We start from the raw sequence: 12,233 nt of genomic DNA, 5'->3' as shown, positions 1-12,233 counted from the left end.
TATCAGTAAAATGATCATTGGACTGTTCATTTTATTTTAACAACTTACATGTATGTACTAAAATGTATTTTGACAACAAACATAGGCGCCAACACAAAAGTCAGAGACTTCATATAAGATTTGGACCAGCTTGTGGGGGAAAAGCAGATTACTTCCTACTCGCGAGCGCCCCCTCTGGTGGGGAAATGTTTTTTCAGGGATACAAACTTTTTCAGAACACCGGTAGACGGCAGCCATTACAGATGAACATGAGTTTGTTGTTGTTTGAGGAGCGGCCCGGTCACACGCTAATGTCATTAGTTCGCTATCATTACTGAGGTGCAGGACTGCTTTTCCCCACTTTTTTTCACATCATGTTGCCTGCCTGGATCTGTTATTATCTCGTTCTGAAGCACAGAGGAGTGTCACAGGTGAGCTTGTTTCAACTGCTTTTTACGATGAGGTCTCATTTCCGGACTTATGCGTTTTGTGAATGAAGCCGATCTTTCAGTTAAAATACATAAGTAAAAATATTTATCCGAGTATAGTACTACCCCCCAACTTCATGTATGATTTTATGGATTTAATTGTACGTATTGGACTTGAATAAATACGGTAATATCAGCTCAGCAGGCTTCAGAAGAAGTAATATTAGAAGCAGCAGGTCCAGGAGAGAAAGTCAGACCTCCCTCTTCCCAACAGMCTTCAGCTCCTCCTCAGGGACCCCAAGGTGTTCCCAGACRAATCCTTCCAGAAAGATCTGGGTCTACCCTGGGGCYTCCTAGGACATGCATAAAAAACCTCCAAAGGGAGGTATCCTGATCAGATGAACCCCCTGAGTTATACCAGCTCATGTCTCTTGGGRATAAATGCAGTCCAGATAAAAATAAAATACCTTTTTTTCCACTAGAATGCTGAAATAGCTGCAGAGCTCAGTCAGGTGTGATCAGCAGACACTTCCTTTTCTACTGTTAAGTAACAAAGTGTTTGCACTCTTGCATCAGCTGAGGTGACATGTTTGAAAAAATGATGCAATCCAACGTGATGTAAAGAGGCTTCAAAAGGTTTCAGAGACAGCATCAAAACCCATCGCCCACTGTGAAATCCACTGTTTGCTGGGAGTGTTGTGCAGAAACTCCCTCCTGTTTTTTTTATATAAAGAACCAGACCTGTAAACAGCTACAGGCTGACAGGCAGCGCATAAAAGTCCACTTTTACTGCAGAACACAACGTTAGGATGCGATCAAAGAAGCAACTCCTCACTTGCAAAAACCTCCTGAGCTTAAATCTTCCACTTTTTAACTGTCTAATGTGCTACGAGCTGCAGCTGGAATATGATGCCATGTTAGGGTAAAAAGGAGCAGATATACACCCAAACGTGACAAGAGAAGAAAAAAAAAAGACGTTCATTTCTAAAAGCCTGAAAGCAACTGTCCTCTCAGAGGGAGAGCCTGTGAGCCCCTGACAGGTGTCCGTGTTAGCTGAGATTGTACGGGGGGCTTTACACAGAGGAGGGGATATATGATGCTGCTTTACAGTAAAGGCACTCAGCCAGTCCAGCTACACGGCAATAAAACATGAACCGCTTTTATTGTTGTTATAAACCTGAGGGTTAGGGTTCAACTGAAGGGATCATCGAAGAATGAACGAGTGTAAAAGAAGTTCCAAAGATGAAGCTTCTCATCGAACTGCAGCAGACTGTCTCTCTTCTCAGTCCCACACATATACAGTAAATACTTTTTATAAATAAAGTCAGTATTCCTTAGAACAATGCAATGATGAGAAATGAACTTTCTCAGAAACGTAGAATATAAAACGTATTCTTCTTTCCACGTTTGTAGAAATGACTAATCAGGATTGAGTGTCAGCTTTAAAGGGAACCCCAACTTGTTGAAATTTTAGACATTTACTTCAACTACAAAACAAAGACTATAAAAATACTATAGGCCATTTAGTTTTTATAAATCTTAAAAAATATATTGTCACATGGTGCTTTAGCGTTAGCATCCAAGCTAATAAATATATATTGCAGTATAGCGTTAGCTACATATGAACTAACGCCACATATTTATTAGTTATATATATAGCGTTAGTTCCAGAGCTAACGTTTTTAGCTCAAGCTCTTATGCTATTGCTGGGTTTCAGTCACGTGACCTAGATGTTGTGCCCGGATGGGGGGCAGGAAGTGGTTTGCTACGGTTCTAAAAACAACAAAATGTTTCACATTGAGTACGCTAATGCCAAAAAATGGGCTGGTGCAGACAAGATATTGCGAAAAAAATACATGTACATTTAGGATACGATCCATATTGTCTTAACAAAAAAAGACTTGTCATATAATCTGGAGGATTTACCGGCATCGAGGTGATTGACATAAACTATCTGCTGCTGCAGACCTCGTATAAGACGAACCAGAAGAAAGATTTCAAAAGCCTCAAAACTACAATTATTTTGTTTTGGAACACAATGTTTTTAGATTTCRCCCGATTWGAGAGGCTAACRGTACACGGCACAGAATTTAGGCCTTTTGATGCTGAATCAACAGAAGGAAGCAGGGATGAATTTACTTCCTGCCCCCCATCTGTATTTCATGATACTACGTCATCTGCAACCCAGCAATATCACCACATTAGCTCAGGGGCTAACACGGTGGCTAAAAGGCTAACGGTTCTCCTTCCATGAAGCTTGTCCTCCATAAGCTGAGTCATTTCTACATTCTCCTCTCTGTCAAGGCGCTCCGGTTTTATTTAAAAAGGCTGAACATCAGATATTGTCCAAAATTAACCCTCAGGGTGGATGGTTGCACCAGAACACTTAGTGAAGGTCATCATTTACCCAGTAGGCTTTGTGGTGTAAATAACATGGCACCGTCAGTGTGTTCATATTTTTTTTTATAAAATTAAAAAAGAACTAAACATCCTACAGTATTTATACAATCTTTTTTTTACAGTTGAAGTAAATGTTTATCAAATACTGTCTAATATTACAGCCAGTCAGGGCTCCCTTTAAGCATTCCCAGACTTAATAACTCAGTCATTCAGCAGTTTCAACCTATTTTGAGTCGTCCAGAGTTTGACTGATAACCCTTAAATCTTTTCTGTCTGGAGGCTCTGCCCCCTTTCTCTGGTTCTGCTACTCCATTCTGACAATATTATGTTTTCATTAATGTGATGGGGTTTAAACAGTGCTGTGTTTGTTTGTGTTCATGTCAGTCTGCAGAGGTCGGCTCCTCAAGAACCAAAGTAAAAGCTGAAACATTGGATCTACAGATGTAAGTTCTAAAGAGTTCAGACGAGAGAAAAGAGAGATGCTGTTTTTAGTTTGATCGAGATGTAAAACCAGAAATATGCAACATTTCACTTTTAACATTTTGGCAAGAGAAGATTTAAAATCAGAGTTTCCGACACAGACGTTGAGTAAAAACTAAAATCTAGTTTTTCCTGACATGAAACAACACAACGCCGGTGCAAACTCACTGTTTCTCTTCTCCCTCTGATGGGTTAGAGTCCTGCTCCTTGGGCATGTGTTCCATTCACCTCAATTCCATCCAGCAGCCAATCACGAGAGACTGAGGCAAGCCCCGCCCTCCAAAGCACGCTCGTCATTCGACGGTCGGTAGGGCTCAGTCCGTGAAACAAGACGGAGTCCCGTCCCTGGGGCTCCAGGCAGGGCGAGGTCGGGGGGTGGGGCTGACCCCTCGTGAAGTTGGGATGTACCTTGGCGCGACTCTTTAGGATCCGGTAGATGTCGGGGTCTCCAAGGGTATATCTGTCGGCCCTGCAGCCAGGGCTGGAGGCGGGTGTCACTTTCAGCGAGACAAAAGGAACGGGATCCAGCCTGGAAGAGTTCACAGGAATACACCATCAGATTACACTGGATTTAAAGGATGAGAAAGGTCTACTTTTGCAACGCTRTCGTCAAAAACTCTGGGTTTTTTTTTATTTTAAAGCAAAAGAACCAAAATAAAAATTACACCAATAACAACAAAGGTGTGTAAGCTAGTAAATAGTGAGATGAAGCAGAGAAACTTCTAAAACATGCAGGATAGTGGTTCTCGAGGACCAGCAGTGGACATCCCTGATCTAGAACCTACAAATCTGGTATGAAAAGTGGAAGATGATATGCAGTTTGTTTGTGACACTGGTGATAAATTTTGTACATGTTTCTGTCCAAGCCATGGCAAAAAAAAACTGAATCATAACCAGCGATACAGCTTAAAGTGCTCAATTTACTTTGTTTTCTTCCCAATGTGTCAAATGTTGCAGCTCTGTCAGAATATCTTTGGTGTTTATCAAACCTGTGTTCTTTGTCCCGATTGTGTGACCTTTTTTATCCACGTATACTACGCAAATTAATTTAAACAAAGAAAGAAAAATAGAGCAATTTCTCAGATGAAAACGCCTCTGAATTCCTCTTAAATGTGCATTACTGGAAGAGCGTTGCTAAGTGTAGCTCCCGAGGAAGTGAGAATACACCCACCACATGTTGTGTCTACTCTGTTACGCTGCACTAAGCCTCCTGTGAGAGAGGCTCACATTTCATTCAGAGCTGCGGTCATCTGAAGCAGGCTGAACCTCGAGTGCACAATGTAGAAAAATTCCTCTGAGCCGTGAAGCAAATCAATGACCTGCAGGTCAAAAAGTCACCTTCAGCTGCTGCTGCTACAACTGACCAGTTCCTGGAAAACGAAAGCTTTCAGCTTAGGAATTGTCACCTCTTGAAACATGCCCAAGTAGTTTAGGTGAGCGGTGTAATCTCTGAAAGGGTAAGTACTCCGAGGTTCGGATCCATCGGCCCCCCTCGTCTCCTCTTCTGTTTTCCTTGGAAGGCTTTATTCTTTTCCCTGCTAATCCCTGGTTCTACCTAATCTGGGACACTGAGACGGGCATGAGTCTGCCCTCAGAAAGAACTGATACTATTGTTGCTTACAACAGACTTAAATGCAGCTTTCCTTAAAGCAGTCCGCCTTTGCAAGCAAGACTGATATAAGATTTAACAAGAACTGACAGTAAAACCTTAAATATGACGGCATTTTTAACTCATTTTTCCTCCAAGCTTTTTAAAGGTAGCGCGACCCAACTGGTTGCTGCATGACCTGAATACCTGTTCCCCCATGTTTTTGTCATGTGTGTGTCTTCTTGAATGGGTGTTCTTAAATGTCATTTCATTGTACAAARGAAGACAATAAAGGCTTTCATCATTAAAACCTCCAGATAAACAAGAGTCTACTGAACATGGCACAGATATGTGTACAGGAATGCAACTTTTAYRCAGATACAAGCAGTAAAGCAACAATTCAATCCATAYCTGTATCCCATTCAGTCTGTGTAGGCTGCATAAAAGGGCTGTGAGATGAGACGGAATAATCGTTACCACGATATGTTTTTTAATCACATGCCTTCAGTTGTTCACAATTCTTTTCACAGGAGGTATAATTTCATAGAATTCAGTATTAATAAAAAAAAGTTACACATAAATAAATACACGTAAACCGTGCTTCGTAACTCCGTAAAAGAACGAAGTGGAGTGAAAGGAGAAAATGATGCAAAAGCTCGAGAGGAAATTGTGGATAAAAGAGGAAAGGTCACGTCACCAGTTTGGCAGAATTAATCAGCCTTGTGTCTCCTGTCCTTATTTCAAATAGGTAAAACAAACAGAACAAAAATGTAATCAATATTTATCCATATTGACCGATATGAAACGCTTACATCGTGAAACATTTTTTAGCCATATCCATAACTCTAGTATGTGCGTACAACATGGGACAGAGCAGTGCAATGACGTAAGCGGACAAAAAAATGTGCCCTAACGTGCACAGTTAAAAGTAAAAGGAAGGGTTTCCAGTTATTTTTTATTATTGAGGGTTTATTAACTGTTTCATACGAAAAGATTAAACCTAAAACATCTAAATTCACTCAGAGCAGCAGAATGTAGAGAGACAGTGGTGCCTTATCAAACTAGCTCCAAATCAGGCCAAAGGTTCTGATTGTTCAGGAGAAAGGTCAAATGAAAAGAGAAAAAGACCAGAAACATCTTGAAAGAACAAAAGGAACAGAAGATCCCCAAAATCATTTGGAAAATTTTATAGATGAGGACATTAACTGGTCTAATAAGTGACTTGAAACAAAATCGCATTGTTTTAAAAAAATCCTTTTAAAAACATCACAGAATATGGTCTTGACCTGACCTGGTAACCATCAGGGATTTCAGCTTGAAGAACAGAGTAGCTTAGTGTCTGAAGAAACCTCCATAACCAACGAAACAGAAGAGATTGTCATCCCAAGAAAATGATTAGTCTTCAATGATGTTCCAAACTAGAAGTGTCCAATCCTGGTCCCCAAMGGTGGCTATACAGCATGATTTGCTGTTTCCCTGCTTCAACACACCTGATTCAGAGACTGAAACCCCTCTTCGTGTTCTGCAGAAGCCTGTTAATCACTCATTGATTCAAACCAGGTTTGTTGGAGCAGATAAACCTCTTAAACTTGAAGGACAGTGGCCCTCGATGACCAGGGTTAAGCAGTCAACAGTCCTGTGCCATCCTTACAGACACCGAGTGGAAAACAACAATCCAGCAGGTAGAGCAATGGATCCCAGGTGAGAACCATGGATCCAGAGCAACAGCACATAAAGGTCCTGTAGGCAAACCATAGATCAAGAAAAAGGCAGTCAAAAGCATTCCAGGGAAGAATGGGATCAAGGTATCCAGGCAGCAGGTGCCAGCAGTTGGCAGTATTTAGTGGAGACGATGGGGTATCTCCAGTGGATAGTCATAGCTTGAAAAAGAACCAGGATGAAGGAAGTCCTGATTTTATCAGAAGGAATATTAAGGACTAAATCTCCAGGAGGCATGGCAGGTCTGGATGTCATCATGGKAGTGACAAATGATCACCTAAACTGTCTCTTTAGCAGATTTAATAAAAAAAAAAAAACTGAACTACAACAAACAAAATTCCTTCACAACAGAGCTGTCAGCGAATCTCATGGGAAAGTGTTCCAGCGCTCCGACCTGAGCAGGACCCAGCGTGGTGTGAGGGTGACGGAGACGGTAATGACATAAACCCTGGAAGGTTTAGCAAAGCGCTAATGGAGTGTGCTTTATCAATGCCCTTCTCTCTATCACATCAACTGTTGCRACAAGTGGCACTAGCCTCAGTTGGTGTTTGTGTCCCAAACAATTACTTGTTTATCACAGTGGGGCAGGGGGAAAAGGGGGCTATTGTTGGATTAGCAAATGCAATTACAGCTAAATACCAGCAAATTAGTGAACAAAAACCGACCCAATTTAGAGAACCATCTAGCTATTAGAGTGAGAAARTGACATGAAAAACACCTTTTATAACACAAGGGTTTATTGTTAATATTGTTAAGAGCAGGAATAGACAGGTTTGAAGTTTTTTTTCTTTTCTCAAAATATGCATTAAGTTCTATTTCCTCAGCCTATCCCAAATGTTTTTAATATCCCTTAATTTGAAGTTACAGGAAMCAGTAATTGAAATATCTCCCTTTAGTTGAAAAAATGTGCTTTTGCTGGAATTTGTAACAAAATTGAATCATGAAATGGACTGGAAGCAAAGGATTTAGTTACACAACTTGATCACTTGTAACGCTCATAATAAACTGCGTATGTTTAAAGTCTTCATCACTTCTCATTACTCCTACAACCCCAATTCCAATGAAGTTGGGACGTTGTGTAAAACAAATAACAGAATACGATGGTCTACAAATCTTTTTCAACCTATATTTATTTGTATTCACTACAAAGACAAGCAACTCAAGTCCCACCTTCATTGGAATTGAGGTTGTGCATCACAAAAGGGACCAGAACAGCCCGGGGTCTCTGTGTAAAATGTAAGGGTAGGGCTAAGCAACCAATACTTTACACCTTTGACCAATAAGAAACACTCAACATGCTGAAAATATTCCATTCAGGTTTCATTACAGCTTCTTTGGACCAGCCAATTCTCAAAGTCGAACAGCCGGGTACTTTGTCACGTGACCATGTTGTAAACGGAGGTTGACATATTGGTTTGGGGGAAAATAGGATGAGTTCCTCTATGAGGAAAATAGGAAAAATGATGAAAATTTGCTGTAGGACTGCACTTCTCACATAAAAAAACATCCAGAGATAATTTTTTTTCTAACTGTAAGACTGAGGGGAGAGAAATAAGACATGTGTTGTCGTTCTGCCTCTGCAGACCTCCGTGCTTCTCCTTGTTAAAAAATGCCTCATTGTTTTGATGTAAAACACACTAAAGTTGGCTAAAATGAAGAGTAAACACTCAAAACTACACACTAACTATAAAATCCAAACAGGTTAAAGTCACAGATGTAATTAATAAAGTCCTGCTCTCATTGGCTCGTCATTGCCGCCAATCTCCATTCAAATTTCGCCTGTTTTTATTTTCTTCTTCCTGTAGATTTTTTACTGCTTGTCAGATAACTTTGAGCCTCAGTAAAAAAGGAGGTCTGGGGGGTCATTTTTTTTTGGTTTAAGAGAAAGATGAGACAGACAATGGACAGCGGTGTTTTTTTCCACGAGATTACCGTGTTTCCTGCTCCCTTCAGCTGCAGTTTTCCCCCATAAGAAAACGGAGGTTGAAATCACGTGACTGGATGACATCAGTCTGACTTCGAGAATACTTTATATTTGTTCCGTTCATTTTTACCCGTATCACTTTAACAAAGAGGCTGCAAGTCTGACTTTCGGATACAGGATTTAAAAGCCAAAAATATCCATCAAAGCTCACTGTGATGTATGAAACACAATGCTTTGTATTTTCAAAACTTCAGTGATGCTCAACTGGAAATCAAAACATGTAATTAAAGACAGTATCAAACAAAACTTTACAGATTTACAGACAAGAATATGACAGTAAGTTTCATCTACCTGTTTGATCTGGTCAACTGTGAGAACGTTTACTGATTAGTAGAGTGTAAATTTCCTTGAGGAAACTTACAGGAAAAACATAAAAACAGTCTGATAAATCTCTAGATTACATCTTATCTGCAGCTTAAAAAAAAGCCACACGGTTCCTTTTTTCCTTCAGCCAGTCCGTCGTTGTTTACTCTCACTCCATCCCAGGAAGTTCTGCTAACTTTAATATCCTCTCTACTCAGGGTTAGGACATGAAAATACATTTGGACAAGATAAAAAGGAAGAAAAAAAACACAGCAATGTGAAATTGGTTTTAGATGGCATAAAGTATATTTTTAAGTGGGCAGCATAGTTGATGAAAAGTGAGGAAAGAAAGATCTAGGTCAAACTGGGAATGAAGATTAAACAAAGCCTCCTTTCAGAGAGAATCTGTGAACAACAAGAACTGTCAGAAGGCAAGTTTAGCCATGATTTTGTTTGCAAGCAAGAGAGTACATTTTTACATAAATGRCACTGGAACTACATATTTGTGCTGTAATGATTAAAGTCAACATCRCTTTTCCCATAGATGCTGCAGTCCAAACGCAAATCTCACGGGAATTTGTGACCTCATACAAAGACTTTCAGACCGAATCATGATGTGTGCTTAACTTGAGAAGAAGAAAAGTATGACTCTGTGTACATTTATACGAATCCAAGCGCGTTCTTGGTACATCCCAATCAGCGTGGAATACAGAAGCACATCCCTAAATACGTAAACAGATCAAAAATCATGTTGACGCATGAAACGACTAACTCTAAAAGAGGTAGAAGAGCATAAAAAGATTGTGTTTGACATGCTGTCCTCTGACATTAATACCGAGCACAGGAGGCGTAAAAGTGAGCTGTCAATGCTGTCAGGTGCACCGAGGGTGAGGCTGTGTTTCAAACTTATGCATGTGTTCATTGATGTCAGTGATGCAAACCCAGAGGCACTCTGGTATGGGGTGCCAAGTAGAGCATAATAAAAAATGTCACTAACATATAGTATTTTCATTATTTAGCTAACTGTTCCAATACTATGCAAATTTTTAAGAAGTGTTCAATGTAAATGTTAATATCTCTAAATGTTAAATCCAAAATCTAAATGTAAAGTTAAATGAAAAAAGTATTTCAGAATGTAAAGAAGCCTTTGCTATTGGTGCGCACCTCTTGTTGTGATGTCATCATTCTGTGACAAGAGCAACCTCTAACACCGCTAATGCTGCTAACGCTTCCCTGCAAGATATCAAACTTGTAGTTGCGGCCGGTGTCCCGAGCTGCACATTGAACTGATGGACCACAGGTACTATCCATTTTGTTTTCAATAAACAATTTATTTATTTATTTATTTATTATTTTTTAATTTTTTCCCTCATCTTCCCTTGCGTGGTTTTTAGTTTTTCTATTGTTAAAGGTAGCNTTTCTGTGAAAGGCGCTATATAAATAAAACTTTACTTTACTTTACTTAATAATTTATTTATTTTTATTTTTTATATAAACTTCATTTATTTACATCAACATTACAAACATTTTTCTGCCAGGGGTATAACAAGTACAAATGTAACAAATAAAAAAAATTATGTACAAATTAATTTACATGTTAAATAAATTCACATCATGTCTTTCTAGAACCAAAATGGTTTTACTGTCTTTTTGTTCTCAAGTCCTTTAATCATGGTGATGTATACACTGAGTTCCTTGCTGAAGTGGTTTATGTTATGCTTGGAGTTTGACCACTTCTTCTTGTGAATGTGAAATTTTCAATTTAAAATTTAAATGTTATCTTTAGCTGCGGTTTGCGTTGACATTTGTCGCAGGATGATTACATCACAATAAAAGTCATGCACCAACAGCAAAGGCTGTTTTCCATTCAAAATTTCTTAAAAATGCAAGCTTTATGTTTTAGCTGTAACATTTAAGATTTAGTTTTACATGTATAATTAGAATTGAACATATACCAATTTAAATTGGTCATTTAGTAATAATGAGCAAAACGTAAAAACAGTGAGCTAAATAACATTGAAATATTCATTGAATTTTTTTACTAGGATTTTACACTCATAAAGTGAGCTAAATAATGAACATGTGTTAGTGATATATTTTAAACATTTTATTTTACACTTGGCGCCCCATACTTTGGCTTGGTAGAATGCTCCAAAGCTGTAGCTTAACAAGCAAAAAACATGAAGTCACTCATTTGAACCACTGGCTAGTAATGACTCCAAAAACATTTGGAGGTGGYGGTGCTCATAAATAAATAGTTTTACCAAGAAGAGACCCAAAACTGCACCGTGTTAGCTTGTAGTTTGGTACCAACCATGCTGTTCARTACAACAAATGGGTAATGGTTAGTTACCTTCATGCACCCTTCATGGCAGACATATGGATAATTCCATCCCACACAGATAGCATGGATCGGCTCAGGGTCAACTGGAACTACCAGCTCCCTCTACACCACATTTRTGTGCCTATCCACCCTTTATACATGAGGCCCCCCGGTGAATACTGCTGTAGAAATCTGACTAACAAAAATAATCGTGGACAAAAAGTTGACTTTTTTAAAGCTTTATTTTCTTTGCACAGAGGAACAAGCAGAACAGAGTGCACTGACATGRTCAGCCTGAGAAAGCTGAGCTTGTGAGGGACAACTATTGTTGGAAGTCACACCCCGGCAGCAGACATGAGGTCACTGACCCTGACTCCTAAGGTTGACCTGAGCAGTTAGCGGTTGAATAATGAGACATGGCAGGGTGAGCTGCGTATATGTGGTTGGAAAAGGAAAGCGTCCCGGGGTTGAAAGGAGTTCAGAAGTGTATATATCATGTTTCATGTTATGTTTTTCTCTCTTTGCTCACAAAATTACTGATGGAGAATCTCTAACATGTGCTAATGAGTGCAAACAAACCAACTATCTGTGAGGCCAGTTTTCAAATAGTCGCCTCGTGGTGTTGAGTTCACAAAGACAGGTTTTCATCGGCTACGATCACACTGCAGCTAAATGCGGCCCAAATCTAATGTCTGACAGTCTGAACGTGACAAATCAGATTTCTTTTTTCAAATCAGACCCAGGCCTTTTCAGTATGCGGTAATAAACTGGAAGCATATATGAGATTTTTGGAAGCAACCTCAGTCCGAACCAGGGGTAAGGTTGAGTATTGAAAGGGTTTATTTCGATACCAGTGCCAAATCGATACTTTCAAAACGGTACCGGTTCCTAAACGTTATTTAAATCGGTACTTTAAAAATTGCACGTTGGATAATTATTTAATCAGCTCTGATTGCACAACTTCAGAACTGACATGCTAACAAGTAGCATCCATGTTTAGTAGGGGGTGTAAGAAAATATCGATACAAT

The 12,233-nt window shown here is 39.4% G+C and overlaps 1 protein-coding gene across 1 annotated transcript in view; it reads right to left on the bottom strand.

The window, feature by feature from the left end:
* Positions 1 to 12,233, bottom strand: part of LOC106535714 (thyroid hormone receptor alpha) — a gene marked incomplete at both ends in the record, with an annotated part of 45,049 nt that overhangs the window by 11,986 nt on the left and 20,830 nt on the right. The window contains 1 exon segment of the mRNA XM_014032782.1: positions 3,456 to 3,816. Coding sequence (XP_013888236.1) covers positions 3,456 to 3,511 — 56 coding nt within the window.

Source organism: Austrofundulus limnaeus, unplaced genomic scaffold (assembly GCF_001266775.1).
Source record: "Austrofundulus limnaeus strain Quisiro unplaced genomic scaffold, Austrofundulus_limnaeus-1.0 Scaffold1539, whole genome shotgun sequence".
Taxonomy (NCBI): domain Eukaryota; kingdom Metazoa; phylum Chordata; class Actinopteri; order Cyprinodontiformes; family Rivulidae; genus Austrofundulus; species Austrofundulus limnaeus.
The sequence above is the reverse complement of the archived record's forward strand: the minus strand, read 5'-3'. Positions and strand labels throughout refer to the sequence as shown.